Source organism: Pezoporus occidentalis, unplaced genomic scaffold (genome assembly GCF_034315485.1).
Source record: "Pezoporus occidentalis ecotype Australia unplaced genomic scaffold, CSIRO_AGI_Poc_V1 ctg102, whole genome shotgun sequence".
Lineage (NCBI taxonomy): Eukaryota > Metazoa > Chordata > Aves > Psittaciformes > Psittacidae > Pezoporus > Pezoporus occidentalis.
In genome coordinates, this window is record NW_026912801.1 from 590748 (window position 1) to 612096 (window position 21349).

Genomic DNA, 21349 nt, shown 5'->3' on the forward strand with positions numbered 1-21349 from the left:
TACCAGGAAGGTAAGGCACATGTATTTGGAAACTCTACATCTACCTTATCAATACCCCATAGCTCACGCTGCCACAACCCAGACAGACCAAGCTGCTGCTGTGCCCAACACCAGTGTTTCCTGTTTGATCTGCTCATGTTGGACACTTTACATCAAACGCAGGTTGGAGGCTGCTTATGTCACTCAGGGAACTGAAATTTGCTTCTACATTACTTCAACGAGAGCACAGGGAGCTCTTCTTCAATGAGATGAGATAAATATGAGTTCGAAGGACTGGTAACAGCACCTGATGGAGATAATCTGTATTTCAGCAGGGTGTTTCCTTAGTTTCTGTTAAATTACTTCAAACTCCACACAAAACTGTGCCATTTTGGATAAAGTGAATAAAATACCAGCTTAATAAGACACATCTACTCAACCCACTAATTTTCTTATTTTAAAAGCCACATAAACATTAAGCAGAGTGCTGTTAAAAATCATAGTGATACTGTGGGGAAAAAACCAACCCAACTCAAAACAAAAGCTCCACTATCTAACAAATGCTACCGATCTGAGTAAGACCTGTAGAGTCAGTGCTGTTTCCCAGCAGAATCCACTGTACCATGGGGCACAGAAGCTCCAGTGCTCTTCATTTCTCTCTCACTTCAGAATGAAAGCCACAAGAAAGACTGCAACAGCAGTTTAACCTCTACGACTCAAAGGAAATCCAGAAATACAAGCTACAAAGGCAGACTTCTAGTCAGACAATATGGTCTCAGGAGCACCCAGACAAAGTTTAAGTGAGGCAGAATGGTACCTCAAGGCACACATCCCTATTTTCCTGGAACGAACAGCCAGGTGGGGACATGGGACACTGAGATGAAAAATACTGGAAGTCAAACAAGGCTTTACCAAAATTCATGAGCAACAGAATTCGGAACATATGGAAAAAACCAAATCCTACAAATAATGGTTTCCAAGATAAAAACACTGCTCTTAACGTTAGTGGCAAAGTAGAAGCTAAACCATGAGTTGCTGCTACAAGTGCTGACTGGCGGAGTAATAACAGACAGGATACTGATTGCACAGGCTCAGCCTCTCCTTTATCTGGTGCCTCCTATCTCTGAGCTGTTGAATGAGCAATTCACAGGACACCTTGACATGGCCAAAGTTTTAATCAAGTCCTTTTCTACATGGTAATACCCAAGTTAAAGAGCAAATGAAAACTGGCCAAAGAGCTCAAGCTGTAACACTCAATCAGCCCCCCATCCCACCTCTGTACCTGCCTAATGTGACCTCTCCTAAGCAAAGGAATGTGATATCAAAGACCTCACTTCTTGTTTTAAAGCCTGCTGACCAGGGCCAACTCTGTGCAAGAGAAATTCACATTAAGGCAAATTAAACAGAAACACTGAGATAAAAACTCTGCTTGGGCAAAGTCTTCAAGTATTGAATGAGTTAAAGAAAAAATGGCCAGAACAGAGCAATTAAGAGCCTGAGTTTAATCAGTTTCAGTGGTTAACATGCATGTTTGCACAAACATATACTGAGCTACTAATGGTGAAGAGCACAACTATGTAATTAAGTGCAACTCTGCAGTTCAAATGCTATTTAGGCAATGGGCCTCACGTGTCAAAGGTGCTCGTGCAGCACACTGCAAGTTTAGGGTCCAAAGTAAACTGAGCTTTCATCTTCAAGGTTTCAACTGTAAACTCTCATCTGGTTTGTAACTGCTCAGTACTGATTTGAAACATTAAAACCACTTACCACCAGCCCTGCAGAGCCAACGTTTCCTTCCTTTGTTCATAATATGCCTACTGCTATTCCCCCTGCAACACTTTCCCTGGAAAGATGCCACTTTCAATGCTAATTCAAGGAAAAACTTAAACAGCCAATTCTCTTCTGCCTTTTTTCATTGGATTTGTAGTATTTTTCTCAGAGTGCAGTAATGGTGCCAAAACCCCAATAAAAACATTGTAGAAGCCTTTTACTTTAACAGTAGTTATGATGTTGAATTGCCTTGTCTTTAAAGAGAAGCCAGGAAGGCAACTCTGAAGCCTTACTCAAATCCGAATCATATGCAGACCAGCACTGCTGACTGATCACTGGTTAGGGCTAGAGGAAACACTGCTACAACCTTATTCTGCCGAACACAGGAGAAACAGAACCTCCTATTTCAATTACCCAGCCCAAGTAATCTACAACAACAGATGCAGGCGCTTCACCTTGGCTTCAGAAGGTGAAGCAGGAAGATGCTATATGCCAATGTACAGCTTCCACATGAGAGAGGGTTTTTAGCAGCCAATTTCCACTGCCACATGCAGAAGACAGAGCCTGTCCCTATTTAAATGCAGACAGAGTAGTCTGAAAGGGGGGTGAAGAATCTAACACAATTTCACCTGAGTTTCCCAACGCATGTTTCATTCATCAGCTTGCCTGTACTGCAGAAAGGCCTAATTCCACAGCGAGAGACCCTCAAGTGGCTCATTTCCATTCATTCCAAAGCCTAACAGGACTCTGCATGAGCAGGAAGGTCTGTGCAGGCTGGAAGAGTTGCAAATAAGGGCCCAGGAAGTAGAGACAGATTTAAACATAAAACACTCGGAACATCCCTATCTACACAGACCTACTGTTTTTTATCCCAGGCCTTCTAGTTTCTACAATCTGGGCAGGCACCACACTTTCACCACTGCTGTGCCTAAAGGTGCAATGTCATGCTTGGCACAAGCAAATCTAACACTGCTGCTCCCAAACAGGGTGTTTTCACCCACCCCGAGCCTATACTGACGTTACCTCCCCTGCCCTTGCAACACTGGTGTAGCTGCAGGATGAATTATCAGCTCAGCACTCCAAAGCTGCACAAGCATGATAGTAATGAAAGGCCCTTGGTAGACTATTTCAAATGGTTCTTTCAAACACAACTGTGTTTTCTACTCCTCTGAAAGAAGAATCCAACCCTCCCCTTTCTCCCCACCGCCTGATCTTTCCCAGTACTCTTCCAGTCTCTTCTGTCTGCAGTGGTCTCACAACGGAGTTAACATCTCTGCTATTCAAGTCAGAGGGCAAGTCAGAAGATCAAGACCCAGTCAGGAGCACCATTTGTCCACACTCCTCCAGCTCCACAGAGAAGCAAAAGCCAGAATAAAACTCCACCGAACTCCAGACACTTGTACTGAAGCAGGAAACCAGGATGCACTAGAACTTCCAAACCAGTATCTTATGCAGATAATAAGTTTGCTTCAAGACCTTCTCAAAGGCTGAGTAGCCTCCTAAGAGGTAGAAGAAACTACCTACAAAGACCCCAACAAGCCCTACTCTCTAGGTAAGCCTCTCTTATGGCAACAGAATGCTTGTGAAGAGCCCTTTTGTTCGGCTACATGCTTAAAGAAGCAAGAGCAAGCTGCCTTTCCAACCATCCATATCCAAATTGTCTATTAACTTGTCTGTGAAAGCCAAGGCCATTGAGGGCTAGGCAATTTGGAAGTATTTGGTCCTGAATAGGTGCAAGACTGTCAAACTCCTCTGGACACCAGACAGTGTCAGGAGCACCACCTCCTCACCTAGAAGTTCAGCCTCAGTTTTTACTGTGAATCACACAGGCTTACCATGAAGATTTGGGTTTGTTTATAAGAACACAAGGCAAACAGTTCTTGCACGCACATTCATGTACTTGCATTCTATTGAATCCTTGCTTATTTAATTTCCCAGGAAGCAGAAAGCCTTTCATTGCTCTAATTTGCAGGTGTGATCAGGGACTGACGTGCGCTTTCAAGTGTCATTTCAAGACAATACACTTTTGAGACAAAATGGAAAGCAGATTCATTTACCCACTACGAGTTATGAGTTTTGCAGCCTTCCAGTTTATCTTGCTCCAAGCCTCTACAAGCTTTATTTCAGCTTTCCTCTTCAGCTACTTACTCATGAGATTTAGATTCAAAGCCATTCCACCTAATAAAGGGAACCGAGTGACTGTTCAATCTGAAGCAAACGTTTTCTTCTAGAAAACTTGCATTGAGTAATTATTCCTGGAAGTAGCAGAATATTCTTCATTCCATCTGCTCCAAATCTATAAATATTGGGTAATGGAGAGCCCGGTTTGCATTTACATTAAAGTGATGTTCCTAGCAGACCCGTTATAAAACAGCCCTCGTGTCATTTAAATTCAAAGTCCCATCCAGAACCTGGGACTTATCTGCATTTCAATGCTACATTTGCTCTGACATTATGCATCTTCTTCTGGGAAAAGCAAATTCCTTGAAACAACAAGCCTCTCATTCTGCAGCTTTAAATCAGGCAAAAACACATGCACGTACAAACACAAGGTGAAAAGAGAAAGAGCTCATTAAATGCCCATCAGTCCCTACGCATCTCTACGTCACTGCTACAGGGGAATAAAGCACGTGTGTTACAATAACCACTCAGCTCCCAGGGACAGTTGCTGATCAGCCCAAAAATGCACACACACAGGCAATTTCACCCCATGGCACAGCAAGCTATGCATTTGCTATGTCTTTAGCCCAGCAAATTGGGAATATAAGCATAAAACCCCTTGAGATTTGCTGCTCCCCCCTCTCCCAAAATCTGCAAAGAACTAGGCTTATAAACCTTTTAGGTTCCTGCAAAGTCATTAGGGTGCTGAGGTCAAGCATTAGAAGGATAAGTGTGAAGACTGCCTGTAAAACTGCTTCACTCTGACAGTTTCAAGACACATCTTCAAGATCTCAAGACTGCTTGCCTGCTTCCTCACTGGGCTCTTCTGTAGTTTGTAGAGCTTTACCTACAGATCTGCACGTTGTAAAGCAGGAATTAAAACCACAAAGAGTGGATTTTCTAAGAATATTTAGCTCCATTTGCAGTACTATTTTTAGATTATTCATATGAATGCATGTTTAGAGACAAAAAGTTACTTAACTAAATATAGACTTTATATACATCAAGTCTGAACAGCAGTATTTTTATAAAGAATATGTGTATTCATGGAGTCTCATAGAACATAAAACAGATTAATTTAGAAAGACATTTAGCAAAAAAACCCCAACCTCCCACCAAATCTGTAAAATGTTTTCTAACACCAGTAGGGATTTGCTTTCCAGACACCAAAACCAGCCTCGCAAAATGCCCTCCCAAAGGTTCTGCAACCCACTTGAAATATTCTTACTAAGTTCCAATCCCAGGAGGTGCTGAGCATCCATCAACTTTAATGGGATATTTGCATGTTTCACACTCAGTCTAAATGTGAACTTCAGTTTTTGGATTCTAAAGCATCTACTTTAAGAAACCCTGACTGATCATTTTAAGATACAGACAACTTTAAACCCAAGTATACCTCTTCTTGCATAATTGGTATCCATATCCTTAAAATGCACCATCACAAAATCTGAAGACTTGAACAAGATACTCTCGAGTATGTCTTCACGTTTTGGCCCCAAACTGGACTCTGCTGTTTTCCGATGAGCAGCATCGAGCACTAAATCACACTGTTAGAGACAGAAAAAGAACACACTAACTTAATGCACAGTAAGCTCCTCTGTAACCTCATGTACTGGCAAAAAACAAACACTTAACAACAGTTTTTCTGTAAACCCAGACATGAATAGGCAAAATAATAATAAATATTAATATTTTAATCAAACATTAGGCTCTTTTAAAATAGGGACGAGTCGAGATGAACTTACCTTAGGACTGTAGGTTTTAAAAACTCCTTCATATATACCACCATTTTTCACCTGTACTTCACATTTGGATCCCTAGAATGCAAGAAAAACAGAAACAGAGCTTTCCACCAGCTTGACAAACGGCATTTGAGTGTTCCTCTCAAAGATGTATTTTCTATGTTTAGTACAATGTGTAAAACTACAGCTCAGTTTTTAGTCAAACCATCTATTCAACACTTGCCCATTTCTAAACATGCCACTGTGTTCTGCAGATGCAAACAGCTGGGTGTGCAGCACCATTTGTTCTGACAGGATCTAAAGATACTCACAGAAGCACATTTGGCGCTCATCAGACTCCTGACTAGTTAATGCACACAAACAGGGGGGTCTGTACGAAAGCAAAATCTGTGCCTCTGTGTGTGTACATGCCAGGATGAAAGCTTCTCCTGGCTCAAGCAGATGCAGGACAGTCTGCCTTAGTTAATTTTGGCATGCTGGGACTTCCCTTCAAATCTGGGGTTTCCATTCCTTGCACAGAGACTCACTTTATTTAGCCATAACCTCTATTAAGGCACAAAACCTCAAAATATGACCAGTGCACCTAAGAAACCTGCTGGAACTCTGCAAATTGTATTTGAACCTTTCCAAGCCACAAATACAGAACGGCTATTACTGTGCTTCTTTAAAGATCAACCTGGCAAAAGATACCCACTGTTAGATTTTAATATTCACTCCATTATATCACAATTAGTGGACTAGTTAACAATTCTATGTCTCTATGGCAACTGTTTCCCCCCCTTCTAAATAGGAAGACTTACAACAACTGATGTCAGTATGTGAACCATTCTCATGTTTGCATAGATGCCATCAAAAGAAATCTGAAAAACAGAAAAAGATATAGTCATGAATACAGGAGAAACACTTGTAACAACTCAAAAAGCAAAATACGGCAGCTTTTCATCAGTGTGTGCTAATCCCTAGCAATACTGGTCCCAAATCTTACTCAAGTCAATATACATAGAACTTAGGTCAAAGGAGATTTTGAGATGACTCTTACCCCTTTCTCTGATCAATTAAAGAGTTAACATTCTTCCAAACAAGATAAATAGCACAGAGTTTCCCTAATGTCACCCAATAAGGGAATTCTCCTGCTGGTTGAGTAGCTCATATGCACAGGCTCCTAAGTGAAAACCCTGCTAACAGCCCTCACTGGTTTAAGAGCCATCAATAGGATAAGGTACTTCAACTGCTGTAGAAGTAAAAAGAGGTGCTTTCAGGGCCTGCTGAAGTACATCCTTCCATCTAACTGACCTGGTCACATGCACTAACAGGAGCTGAAGTCATCAAACTGTGCAATACCAAAGAGCTGCAAACCCATCATGAAATTAGTCACAAGTAATTCACTGCAGAACCAGGATGTGTGGTCCTACACCAGGAGAGCTGACCAACTATCACCCAGGTTGCCAGATGATACACTCACACAGGCATACATGAAGTGGTCAGGATGTCTGCGTTCTGTGGCAACATCTGGTATCTGTCCTTGTCAAATTCCTGCTTGTAAAACAAGAGATGCTGAAACATGCAAGGACTCCACCACATTTTGAGCTTTTTAACCAGCAACATATCTTTTAAACTGTCAGCTGCTTAATCCACTTACTCCTCCTGCACCTTCCTGGTCTGAAAAGACATGTTTAAGGACACTCCTATGCTCAGCACTCGGTACGGAGGTGATGATTAGTGTTTGCATATGACTTTTTTCACCACCCTTCCTCAAAGCTTCTTTCTTTTTACTGAGGCGTCGTGATATATCCAATAAACATTTATGTAAGTAAACTCCAGTCCTTTCAAACCTTCCTACTTCTGCCCCATTCCCCGAAATTAGTCATCCTTGAAAACCAGGCCAGTAACATTAGCAAACATTTGATTAGTGCAGTTCAAAGATTCACATCTTCAGCTTCGATAAAACTATGTTCTACAAGTCAAGGCACACCTATACTTCAACAACATACAGCCTTGACAGTAACTACAGCTACACATTAGGTTACTGGTTACCTATTTTATAGTAAAGCTAAACAAAATTGTTATTTTTATTTGACTGAATGTTGTCTTACTGTCACCTATTTAAGGAAAAAGACAATGTTACAATCTTCAGATAGGAACTAATTCAAAAGCAGTGCCTTCAGTTCAATGTTACATTGCAATACATTGCTAATATATCGCTATATATTGCTATAACTGCAAGAAAATGCAGACAATTTATACTGGTGCAATGAAAAGTGGAAGTGAGCCTTCCCCCCTTCACCCTCCCAGGAGTTTTAAAAGAATGCAAGATGCTACATCCTTAGAAAATCATAAAGCAGTCCAAAATATTCATTATGGTATCCAAAGGAAAAATGGAGAGGATAACCCCGTATCTGCTATTCTTACACTGATACTTGGGTTCACTGTACGTTAATTGTTTCCTTATGTGTGTCTATATATATATATATATTCCTTATGATACCTAGAAGTGGTAGAATGAGGAAAATATATACTTACAGTAGGCTGAGGCGGTCCTTTGCCACTGCTGCGACCTCTGAAATTAAATACATACATGGGATATGGTTAAAAGAACTGCTGAAACCAGTAAATTTCTTAACAATTAAGAATGCAAAACCTCATCTTAATTTAATGTGGAGAAAGGGATCAGAGAAAAACAGAGCTCCCCTCCAGCAGAACCTGACAACTACAGGGCCCGCTGCATCTATCCTCCAAATTACTGACCTACAAGCAAGTAACACTGGTTAGTAGGCAAGAGGGTTACCTACAATGAATTAAAGCACAAATGAAGAAAATACTAACCCTGGGTCATTACAAAAACCTAAAAATATCATCTCTTAATCAGAATCATAGAATTATAGAATGGTTTGGGTTGGAAAGGGCCTTAAAGCTCATCCAGTTCCAACCCCCTACCACAGGCAAGGACACCTTCCCCTAGAGCTGGTTGCTCCAAGCCCCATCCAACCTGGCTGGCTGAATCCTATAACTAAAGCCAATTCCAAAACTTACTGGCACCAAGATCCACTTCCAGGCCCAACCCCTACACAGCCCAGGGTCCTCTCTTTAAGACCAGAGGCTCAGTACATTGTCAAGATCCATCTGATTAAGGGCCACCCAAACAGCAGAGCCCGGATGCACGCTGCAGAGAAGCCCTGACTGTAAGGCCCTACCTCCAGAGCTGGCTTGCAGCTACTACAACCCCAGTAAGGGAAGCTAATGGAGTCTATCCATCCCCTCAAAAACACTAACAGCTTTTAATAAAAATCAATGTGCAGCACTTGGGACACTTCAAAAGGCTTTTAAGTTAACCTATTTGCCCTTAATTCCTTGCAAACAGATGCAATTGTCCCCTCCACCTCAGACATCTGAGTCCCAACAGCACCCTTGCAGCCAAGCAAGTCCCCAAGAGCTACAACTCTTCAACCTCGTAGTATTTCTCATAGTGATTTAGATTTGTTATTGCAATGACTTCAGAAACGCACACCATAATGTGAGGCAAAATGAAGTCTTCGACAAAAAACAGACCCATCTTACAGATTAAGAACCATTTAATTAAAGCAAGTCACCAAAGAGTCATGGTCACATTTCATAACACCCAAACAACGCTGAAACCTAAATCCAACTGAATGTCAACTGCATTCAATGGCTTTTGTGAACACAATTCAGAATACAACCTTGCTCTCAAAACAACGTGCCCTTCTCAACAGGGCTCAGGGCTCAGTCAAAAAATCAAATGAACTTCTCCCATTGAACACAGACATCCCACTAAATCGTGCACAAATAAGTCCATCGGAGAACCATGAAAGGCTGTAAGGAGGTAAAAATGAAACCCCACTAAACCTTCACCTGACTTGCTTAAGAAAAGGAGCTTCTGAAACAGCACTATAGTCTCACAGAGCACCAGGCACCCGGTGACATTTGCTGATTGGCACTAACTGCAGATTTCGGGTGCCTAGCTGACATTTCAGGATACTTGCAGAGCACTCATCTCACAAAAGGGAAAAAACCCTAAAGCAAATAGCCTTTATTTAACTACCTATCAGCCTTAACTTCCCAACTTCAGGCTTGCTCTGGAGACAGGCAAGCCCCACCATTTATTACAGCTGCCATATCTCAAATGGCTGCCTATGGCACGGTGCTGCAGTGAGCCCTGCACCAGCCTGGAACATCATTTTCAGACAAATGATCTTCTTTCTGAGAGTCATTTCACCAGATGTGAAACGCCCAAATAAGAGAGAGGGGCAGCCCAGGTCTGATTTCTCCTTTTCTTACAAGCAAAAGTGCCAACAACACGGTCTTTGAAAGAACGGGCTTTAAGTCAAGCCATTTCACCAGCTCCCTCTGTTGCTCTCACAGATTTTGGAAGATGCTCCTACATCAGCTATAGAAATGGCCAAAAGTGAAAGAGTTCGGTGTCTTTGACATAAAAAGCCCTCCCATTTTTAGTGACCGGTATTCTTAGAACTTAAATAACTGGGTTGCTAGACTGGTCAGAAGGTTTGGAGTATTCCCTTTAAGCATCAACGTAAGTGTTCCGGATTTTCCATCTCCTACCCCATCTCCAAAATCACCGTTCCTACCCACATTTCTTTAAGAAACAATCAGATTGTGCTCATCCACGTTGGCAAAAGGTCTTAACCTCTACATCAGACCAAGAGTTAAGCCACTTGAAGAAATACTACACGCTGTTCTGGTCTCTTTACAGACTTGACCTCTTGTTTTCCAGCTACAAGTGTTAAGAACAAACCATTAAGAACAAAAGGAAAGGCATTCACTAAGATGAAAAGGAAAAGACATTCGCCAATCCTGCCAGTGCTATGTTCAATCAAAACCGTGTTTCTTCTGCTAAAATCAGGACCATCGACTTGAGGCTCGTATTCCTACAGGTGAAGACTCAAGTTCGAAGCACCCCTCGACACACCTCTGATGTATCATATGGGGAAAAAGTGGGACCTTTACAAGGTGGGAAGGAGATGGTCCTTGCCAGAAGTTGACCACCATTTAAAAGAGAGGTAACACTAAGAAACGGTGGGAGAAACCGGAAGGGTCAGCGGCAATTTGGTGCTGCCACCTAAAACCACATCTTGGAATACACCAAGTATGGTAAATAAAAACAAAACCCCAATGTTTTGTATTGCAGAAATGTGGTTAAAGGAGGTGGGAGGAGGCAGAGCAGCCTGGCAAATTCAACGTGTTAATCCTCTGCTTTGGGGCAGCAAAGCCCCAAGTAAGGAAGATGCTGCACCAAACAAAGCAACAACCAAGCAAGTAAACTTAGCAGCCAACTCAGTGCAGGCCAGCAGCTACACCTTTAGAGTGAAAGTCTCTGTCAGGACTTAATCCCAAATCCTGCACCATCAACATTCTTCCCCAGGAGCAACTTGCAATCCTTTTTCTATTTTTATGAGCATTTACTATCCTGCTCCTCAGCATCCCTCATGTTTACATGCCAAGCGGAGCATTTGTATAAGCAAAACAAGGTCACACATCTCTATTTTCCCAGTTAAGTGAAAACTAATGCAAGGTTCACAAATCTTCCCAGGATGGGAAAGGAAGTCTCGGGATTTCTCTCCAGCAGCAGCTTCACTTTGAGACTATGAAACAAGCACAACCACACTGCGATGTCTTGAGCAGAGGTGCAGCTACAAAGGCTTGAATTTAACAGCAGTGAAGAGATGTTTCTGGAGCACTGGTGGACATTACTATGGCTTTGGAAACAAACGTACAGGACACTTGAAAGGACTTTACAAATACAGAGAGCTGGCAAAGCTTTCTTCTAAGGGAGAAGGCAGAAATACAAGGGTTTAAGAGCAGCACTTGTCTGTACTAGTCAAACGAATCAAAGCAGCCAAATTAAGAAGTCCTGCAGCGTTGTTTTCTGTAGTTTCTCCCCAATACTGACATTAATAATGTCAACTCCTGTCTTCTTACAAGATGACAACTTCTGTAGCGTCTGAATATGTAAGTAACCTGACTCAGGTCTGACCCAGTGCACATCTGTAGCCTGCTGGTGGACTTAGTCATTGAAGATCCTTCTCCATATACATTGCCATGAACCAGTTGTTAAATTAAAACCTACTCCAAAGCACATCTATAATATCAGACTAAAGTGCATTAACGACAATAAAGAAAGACCTGCAGGTTACCCATTCATTTTGCTCAGCAGTTTAGCACTGCTGCATCAAAACCAACACACACACACAGAGATGTCAGAAAAAACTAGAAACCCTGAATGAACCGTGTTGATCAAACCTCCAGAACAGTCCTTTCCATGAGAGCAGAGTGCCTCGGCACGCCATATTCCCAATTACTTCTACCTGAGCAGAATGGACACTTCTTTTCTGCCCTTTCCTTAAGCCTTCAGTTAGGCTAGTGAAAAAGGATGTCAAGGGAAAAGGAACCTAAGAGTAGGCAAGAAGTGTTGAGGCTCAAAAGCAGCTACACAACATGGGATCATTTCAGTTTTAACTTTCTAATGGCCAGAGCCATTTCTAAAAGGACAGTAACTGAGACTACCCTTTAACAGACTTCCAAGTCCAGTTAGGCAAGAGAATTACCCAATAAAAAAGGAAAAAGACCTTCTGCCACAACGTGAACTACACACGTAACCATCCAAACCTGGCCTCTGAGGCGCTTTGCCTTCAAGACAAGGTAACAATGGGGAAAAACTGAGAACAAAAATGGATGCAGTGCTTGGAAGAATGCTGGGGCAGATGCACTTCCACCTCCTGTGCTTCTGGAAGGGCAAAATGGAACTAAACCCCAAAACGTAGGTACTAGATAACGTTCTGAGCAGCACAGCAGAGCAGGTCTGTGTATGAGGTCTACTTCTCCAATTGCAGCTCTATGTGCCATTGGCATCTCCCAACAGCCTCATTTCCCATCTGCCATATTGCACAGGCACTTGCTATTGCATGCAGTATTTCACTTAGGGCTTCTTTATAAAATGAGGTATTAATCCTTCTTGTTTTTCTTGAACACCTTTAAAGAGACCTTCATTGGTCATTTTACCCCTTTCTGTAAAAGAAATTGGTATCATGAAAACAAATACTGCAGTATCTTAGTTGTCGACACAAGATTTCATCTTTTCTAATAGGAAGTATGTGTACCCATCATTACAAAACCATGGAAGCAGATGCAGTGAGCAAAGCTGACCCTGCTCTCACTATCAGCCCTACAAGGCCCAGGTGCTTCACCCACCTCAGTCTTACAGTGCCAAACACATAGCAGAACATCAGGTCCAGGACAGTTCACTATCACTGTGTTTTCTACCCAAACCTGAGCCTTTAAAAGCAACTTAGCCATGAAACGTAACATTTTTTGCATCTCAAGACTAAAATGTTGGTGCTGCAGGGAAATTAACTGCTACAAAGCAGGCATGAAATTGAGATGCTTAAGTTTATATTCAATAATACAATGCTTCAATTTGAAGCTAAAAGGCAGGCCAGCTGAAAACCAACTGGATGTTTCAAGCAGAAAAACCACTTGGCTTTTCATTTCCATGGACACGTTTGCAGCATGAACCACCTTGGGATCTGCACTCCCCAACAGACCAGACTTTCCTTTAGGACAGCAACAGGAGCAGATCTCTGAAGGGGCTCCATGGGGCTCCAGCAGCCCAGGGGGCTGGGATTTTATAGACCCTTCATTCAGAAGTAAGTGGGAAAATTGATTAACAAACAGAGGGGAGCATGAACACCTCAGAGGGAACATGTCAGCTGCTGAGCAGCCCCACTGGAACTCCCCAAGGAGCTCTGGAGTGGAATTTATACAACAAAACTAGAAAGGCAACACTGGGAGGAGAAACCCAGTGGCTTTCACCTTTAAAACGCCAAAATTGAAGCCCACATCCTCTCCTGTGCAGGGCCAAGGGCTCACTATTGTACTGTACCTAAAAAGAAAGCTGTAGGTTTTGTTGCCCTTCAGGTTAACCTCTACAGTGCCACTGTGTGTTGGCAGGGATAACTGTTTAAGGAAGCACAGTAAAGATCACGTTCAGTGTAAACAACAATATGTAAAGATTAGTAAATCCCTGCAGTGAGCTGCTGGGGTGTTACTGGTATTATTTAAATGTATTTTGTCCTTTGCAACCCGACCAAAGCTTTCCTGCTCCCAGTTCCACAGACGGGCACCAACGTAAACCCCTATTTCCAATGATGTCCAACAACGGGAGCACCGTAAATTCTGTTTTATTGCCAGGGCACAAAACTGAGCAGAAGGATAAAAACCAAGTTAAAGAGCAAGATGAATAAAACTTGAGATGGAAGTGCTCGGAGTGCCTGTGACCTTCAGAACCGCTACCGTCCCGCTCTGATTGTTTGCCCTGACCCCCGCAGCACGGGGACTATTCAGAACGCTGGGAAGTTTATTCTTTCCCTTCCCTTTTCTCCCTTCAACGTGTGAATCCGCAGAGCCCGGAGCAGGAGCGGGATCTCCCTTCCCAAGGCGCTCTGAGGCAGCGGGGCCTCCGCAGCCTGTGCGGGCAGGGCGAGAGGCGAAGCGGTGTGGGGGGGACGACGGGGGACGGGGAGGGACACAGAACCCCCCCTCATAGCCCTCACCCCCCCACATGTGGGGAATAAAGCGAAGCCGTGCTTGGAGCCGCCATCCACCGGCGAGGCCAACGGGCGCTGCCGCGGCCTCCCTTCCCGCGAGAGTTTTATCGCGATTTAAATCAATCACATTTATACATCTATCGGGATCAATAAAAACGCGCCCCAGTGCGGGGATGGGGCTCGGCGCGGCCGGGACTCGCTGCTTCCTCCCCCCCCCCTCCCTCCCCGCACCGATCCGACCTCCTCCCCCCCCCCAACTCCCGGGGCCGGCCCCGCCGCCCCCCGCCCGCCGCCATCGCGGCCGGCCCCTTCCCGCCGCCGGCCCCCCGCACACGTGCGGCCGCCGGCTCCGGCGCCTCGCCCCGCCGCCCCCCGCTCCATCCACCACCACCACCACCACCCCCCTCCATCCCCGCCGCCGCCTCCTCCTCCTCCTCAGCAGGCGGGTCACGTTGGCCCGGGGGAAGCGGCGCCCCCCGCCGCAGGCCCCCGCCAGGCCGCGGGGGGCTTCACCCGCTAAGCCCGGCACGGAAAACGGAGGTCCCGCCGTGGCCTCCCAGCCCGTTCCCGGCCGCCTGAAGGGCAACCGGCCGCGGCCTGGCCTCGCGGCCTCGCCCCGGCGGCACTGCGGAACCGGCGGGCCGCTCGGCGGGCCTGCGTGCGCCCCGCCCGCCGCCATGCCGGCTCCCGCCCCGCCGGGCGGAGCCCCCCGCGCCGGACCGCGGCCCCCGCCGTGCAGCAGGCCCCGCTCCCGCCCCAATCCCCCCCCACCGCCGCCGCCCATGGAGGCCGGTGCGGGAGCGGCGGGGGGGGGCGTGAGGGGGGCGGCGGGGGAGGGGGGAGCAGCACCCGCGCCGGGCGCTCCGCAGCGGGGCCAAGGCCAAGGCCAGGGCCGGGGCCGGTCCCGGTCCCGCCGCCGCTGTCGCCGCGCACCCACCTGCCCATGTTCTGCCTCCCGCCGCCCGCGGCTGACGGGAGGCCGGGGCCGCCGCCGCCGCCGCCGGGGGGCTTGCGGTTGTTGCCGGCGGCCTGCGGCGCCGCCGCTTGCTTGAGGGACATGACGAGAGGGACGAGAGCCGGGGTGCGCGCCGGGGCTGGGCGAGGGCCGGTCCGCGGGACCTCGCTGCGCTGGCGGGGCCGGGGCGCCGCTGGCTCGGCCGGTTGCTCCCAAACAGTGCGAGCGGGGCGGAGGGAGCGGAGCGCGGCGCGGAAGGATCCGCGGAAAGAGGGGAAGGGGAGGGGGGGAAGCTGGGGAGGGGAGGCCGGAGCGGGCCGGCGGGTGAGGGTCGCGGCGAGGCCGAGGGTGGCAGCGGTCTCCCCCGCCGCCTCTCGGGTACCTCCGCGGTGCGGGCCGGGGGGGGGCCGAGGCGGCTGCGGCTGAGCGGGCGGCGGCAGCCGCGGACTCTTTACGGGAAGTCGGAGGGCGCCGCGGCGGTGCTGCGGCGGGTGAAGGGGCGGAGGCGGGAGGCGGGGAGGGGAGGGCAGCGGAGCGGAGGGGGACACGTGAGGCGGCGGCGCGGGACGGCGGCAGCTCCCGCTGCAGCCCCGCCGAGGGGCCGGGCCGGGCCGTGAGGCCTCCCGGGAGCCGCCCCGCAGCACCGAGCCCGGTGTCGTTCCCCGCCACCCCCCCGGGCTCACACCCCGCAGCGGGGAACGTCCCCTCGCACCCGGCGGTGCTGCGGCCCCCGGGCCTGGCGCTGCCTCCCCTCCCGCCCGAGCCGGAGCGCGGCGGGCTGTGAGGGCGAGCCCGACATGGAGACACCGAGCTGAGGGGAAAAATGGCCGAGGGTGCGAGAGGCGCCGTGGAGCGCCCCGGTCCCCCCCGCGGCCGGTAGCCAAGCTGCAGGCCGGCTCCTGCCGGCAGCCACAGAGCCCGACTGCGGCCGCTGAGCGCTTGAAGCCATCGCGCTCGGGGCCGGCTGAGGGAAGGCAAGATGGGGCAGAGGGCTAGCGCATCCCCCTGCTGACAGCCCGCCTGTACCTGTGGGGTGTTTTCCCCCCTCCTAAATCGCTGCAACCCAAAGGAATTATAAAATTAACACTGAATGTTTGAGCCCTGCTCTCGCATCGCTCCGTGTTGGACCCAGACACCAGAGAATCAGGTTGGAAAAGCCCTGTCAGATCAAGTCCAACCCTTACCTCAGCACTGCCCAGCACTAACCCATGGCACTGAGGGCCCCGTCTCCACGCTGTGTGAACGCTTACAGGGACGGTGACTGCAGCCCTGACCCGGGCAGCCTGTTCCAATGCCTGAGCACCTTCTGGGGCAGGAATTGTTCCTCAGCTCCATCTAAACCTGCCCTGGTGCAGCTTGAGGCCGGTTCCTCTTGTCCCATCCCTTGTTCCTTGGGAGCAGAGCCCAGCCCTTCCTGGCTCCATCCTCCTGTCAGGCACTTGTAGGGAGCTATCAGGTCCCCCCTGAGCCTTCTCTTCTCCAGACCGACCCCACCAGGTCCCTCAGCCGTTCCCCATCACACTGCTGCTCCAGGCTTCCTGCAGACATCCAAGCTCCAGCAGCTATCCAGCCCTGCCGCGTCCGCGGTACCCACTTCACGAAGTGGGTTTCACCAGCTCAGTCAATACACAAAAATAAAGCCTGGTCTCTCCTATTAAAAACCCCCACATTTATGTACATACAGGATTAGTAAAAGCAGATGTAACTTGAAAACCAAGAGCTAAATTGATTTATAGCCATGGTTACTCCAAATGCTCAGAGTTTCATCTATTCATAGAAATGCTCTAGAAATCCCACAGGATTCAAACGGAATAAAAAGGAGCGGCATTATTTATACACCTTGCTTGTAAAGCAACAGCTTTCCGTGCGGTCGGGATTGCTGTGGGTGGCAACGCACAATGGTGAAAAGATAACGTATTTAACAGCTTGCTTAAATGAGCAGGGTTTGCACCCTACACTTCGACTCAAACTGTTCTGCTTCACCTCACGGGCCCCAGTTGTGGTTAACATATCCAGAGCCAGAGGACAGCTATAGCCCAAATGGTTAACACATCCAGAGCCAGAGGTGTTAAGGACACTGCCTTTTCCCAATCACTTCAGTGAACTCGCTTTGCTATTCCACAGCTACGGAGCAGAGAGAAGAGGGTATCAAGGACTTCTGCTGTCCGAGGGATTCTGAAGGAGACACTACCACCTGCAGAGCTGAAGACAACTCACGCTAGCACCGGCATGGATTTTAGCATCATTTACTGTAAAAGCAGAAGTCTGCTTCATTGCAGATGATGGGATAAGTGACATTACCTAAGAGAAGCCAAAAAGACCTTTTATATGTATATAAGTGTATATATATACACACAGGCAATATATACCTAAGAAAAGCCAAAACAACCCCCTTATATACCTATATATACACACACAGAGACAATATATACCTAAGAAAAGCCAAAACAAACCCTTTATGTACATATATATACACACAGAGACAATATATACCTAAGAAAAGCCAAAACAAACCATTTATGTACATATATGTACACACAGAGTCAATATATACCTAAGAAAAGCCAAAAAAAAGACCCTTTTTATACAGACAAACAACAAACACGGAGGTAGTACACAAACACACACGCACACACACACATATATATATATATATAAAATGCACTAGCATAAAAAATAACCAAACTCCTTAGCGTGCTGTTCAGAAGGTTTCTATATTACTTTGTTGGTCTGCTAGCCCTCAAGCAGAGGGCCTCCAAGTGCTACCACATCAGAAGTACAGCAGGAAAGGAACTTGAAGAGCCAAAACATGCCTTGAAACTGAGATTTCTTACTCAACAAGCGCGCTTCATTGGTGGGGCTTGCATTTTAAACCCAAGTGACCACGAAAAAGCACAAGGAAGACTGATAAAAGACCGAGGGCAACGTATCCAGCTCACTTCATGGTTTGTTTTTCTTAAAAGGCCATTACTTCAATGCTTTTTCAGCTCAGAATGTTCACGGTGCACAGCCATTAGTCACTCTTTATGCGGCTAAAGGTTAAGAACTATTAAAGAGCCTGCAGCATTTTGAAGCGACAGCCACGCTGCAGGGTCCTGCTGGCAAAGACAGAGGAATGAGTGCCATGGGCAGAGGTGGCTTCTAAGGCAGGATGTGAACGCAGTAAACTACGTTTTGGGGTGATATTACACGCTTGGAAAGCAGCGGATGAATAAGACTGGTGTTCACGTCTGCAGTAATGACTCAAGCGCAGTTGCCGTTTGACTTGTTTTCTCCTTCAATGTATTCTTTGTTTTGTTAAGCTCTGTTTGGCTCCCATCGCACCCTCCCTGCTCTGTTTGTCCAGCATCTTCGTCAAAAACACATTAAAAGTACATAGAGAAGTGACCAAATGAAAGCAGCTCCGGCAGTGGTGACCAACGGGGAACCTGCAGGTTGGCTTCCAGACGGATTCCTCTGTGCCCACCAGCAGGCACTGCTCCTCACCTTTGTGTTCTGAGCACACTTCTGCAGTGGACTACCCACATTTCCAATGTAATGGGATTACACTGCGGTTAGAGCACGTAATTCCTTTTGCTTCTACCTGTATACACTCTGCTTTGATAGCCCATCGTTCCCAGTATTCCATATTTACTATTTTATGGCTTGGCTTTCTCAATTCCTCACTTTTTTCCTGCTGTTCCCTACCATTATATCTACTAATTTGGTTGCAAATTAGGTGGTGACAAAGAACAGCCAATGCAGTGCTCTAGCTGTAGCACTCAGAGCTATTCAGGATTCCAAGTGGCCTGCTCCATGGTGAAGAAAGAAAAGCAACAGAATCACATCCTGGTGTGCTCTTTCTGTCCATGTTCCAGGTTAGAGCTGCTCTTTTCCCCCAAGACATCTCTTTGCATTCAGATCTGTGACTCTATGTGCAGGCTCTATTTGCATGGGAAGATGGATGAGCCTGATAATACCATTACTTACCAGGAAGTGCTGCATGATGCAATGTTTCCTTGATCTAACCTGCTGTTAGGTGCGTGCTCTCTTCCTGGAGCTACCCAGCGTGATCCTCAACAGCGTTCAACAAGATAAAGCACGCATGTCCCCACAGAGGGACAACTGACTCAGGCACGCAGCATCTATTTTAACCAAATCAGCTGTTACAGAAGCCCTGAGCATGTGTTTTCCCTTCCCTTAAGGCTTTCGTTGTTCAGCCCCATTATCCTTAACCCTCTTCCCATAGACTAAAGCTCTGTGAACAGTGCTACGGGCACCAGGATCTCCAAACTCTTGGAGGGACATTAGGAAGACAAATGGGGTACTCTAACACACAAGAAACACTTCCCAGGGAGGGATGATATTAGCTCATCAGGAAAGCTGCCTTCAGTTCTAACTGGTGAACACACTACTGGGCAAACCAGGAACAGGTACATACACCACAACAAACCAAACCAAAGCCCAAGCTCCAAACCGACTAGATGGGACAATTGTTGTCTTCCCTTCCCTTCCCTTCCCTTCCCTTCCCTTCCCTTCCCTTCCCTTCCCACCCTGTGCTCTGTGTGCTGTCTCCTCATTGTGGGCAGCCCCTTGAATTCACAGCTCACTTCCAAACAGGCACCAGCTCCCATCAGATCCAGTTTGTGATCCACAACTTGCGCTTTTAGAGCTATTCCACCCCAGTTCCTCTCAGCCCACCAGCATCCCCCTCCAGCTCAGCTCAGACTGGGCATGGATGATGGATGTGCCTGCAGAGCCAACTGCTTCCGCTGCAACCAGGAGGAGGCGAAGGGAAACGCCAACATCCACAGAGCTCAGAGGAGAGCAGCAAAAGCGTCAGGGCTTGTTTTACCTATAACCAACCTAGCCACGAACCTTGCTCTCAATCCCCACTGGCCTCAGCCACTAAACAAGGGCATTTCCTTCCTCACACAGCAAAGCTCCAAGGCCGGTACAAGGATGCTGTAGCTCCACAGCAAGTGCTTGGGGACGGAGCTGGAACAGAAGACAGCACCTCTGCCCAGCAAGCTGCCAGGCAATCCAGCCAAGCACTTTATGCTTTTAGATCACACATTTCCAGAGCAGGAAGGGGGGAGCCCGGCCCTCAGCAGCAGCAGCAGCAGCAGCAGCAGCACTGCACAAAGCAGTCGTTATGCCAAGATTTAGCTCTTAAATCCCTCAAGATCTGGTGCTCACAGCGCATAAACAACCTCTGCCTCACGGAGCGGTACCTCCACGCTTCCCAGGCAGCCACACAGACCCACCAATACCCATCCTCTCCCCATCCCTTCGCTGAGGCAGGCGTGCCAACAAGGAAGCCAGTTGCCATGGCATCTTTTCCCCCTACAGACAGATGTCCATTAAAAACCAAGTCAGCCTCAGGTCTGCTGCACAGAGCAGCTTTCGGGTATTATTACCAGCCCACAAGGAATTTCCAGCGTGCCCCTTCACCCTGGGTGTTTCAATGCACTCCAGTATTAATCCCTAGGGATTAGAAGGGAACTACGGCAGAATAGGCACAGGTGTGTTCAAAGGACACATTTAGTGTTATGATCTTGGTTTATGCTTTTGGCGGATGATGACCCCATGACTACGCTTGGAAAGGGTTGGATTTGTTACCTCGGGCTCTCTTCCCCTTGTTCACTAAGGCTCGGTGCTGAAATCAGCAGTTAAATTGGAAGGGAGACACAGATCTCTGCCCCTCCGCTGCCACGGTACAGCTGGGGCCGGGAGTTTGGCTTTGGGAAGAACCTGCCTGCCCCAGCCAGGAGCATCATCGGAGGCTCCATCTATGGAGGAAGGATTGCCACCCCTCCACAGGGGAACCCCGGCAGCCGCTGGGAGCAGGGCCAAGTGCTTCCAGCAAACACACGTGTGAGAGGAGCGGTGTCTTCTTCCTTGGATACAAGACCACGGTTTTATTGTGGAACAAAAGCCTAATGGATTCCATACTCCCTCTCAACCCATCCTGCCTGCAGTGGGGCTAAGGGCTCCTCAGAGGTGTCCCACGGGAAAAGCAGGGGAGCTTCCTACTATATCAGTGCATCCCCAGCATCTCCACAGGACTGAGCATCAGAGGGAAGGGATGTAGATCTCCTGGATGGGAGCATGGGAGGCATTAGTGCAACTCAGAGCGCTGCATCCAGGCTGGCTCAGGGTGAGTTCTCCATAGGAGCCTGTGTCTT

At 47.6% G+C, this 21349-nt stretch overlaps 1 protein-coding gene across 11 annotated transcripts in view; it reads right to left on the bottom strand.

Annotated features, from left to right (window-relative positions):
* Nucleotides 1-15643, bottom strand: part of ATXN2 (ataxin 2) — a 51616-nt gene extending 35973 nt beyond the window's left edge. For 7 of the 11 annotated variants that reach the window (XM_062614681.1, XM_062614675.1, XM_062614667.1 and 4 more), the window contains exons 1-5: nucleotides 15165-15642; nucleotides 8172-8208; nucleotides 6452-6511; nucleotides 5655-5726; nucleotides 5306-5456 (exon numbers count right to left, since the gene is read on the bottom strand). In XM_062614681.1, the coding sequence (XP_062470665.1) occupies nucleotides 5306-5456; nucleotides 5655-5726; nucleotides 6452-6511; nucleotides 8172-8208; nucleotides 15165-15286 (442 nt within the window). In that variant the 5' untranslated portion in view covers nucleotides 15287-15642. Of the gene's footprint in view, nucleotides 1-5305; nucleotides 5457-5654; nucleotides 5727-6451; nucleotides 6512-8171; nucleotides 8209-15164 lie in introns of all 11 variants that reach the window. The other 4 variants (XM_062614660.1, XM_062614650.1, XM_062614643.1 and 1 more) reach the window with 3 other exon arrangements.
* Between the last annotated feature and the right edge of the window lie 5706 nt (nucleotides 15644-21349).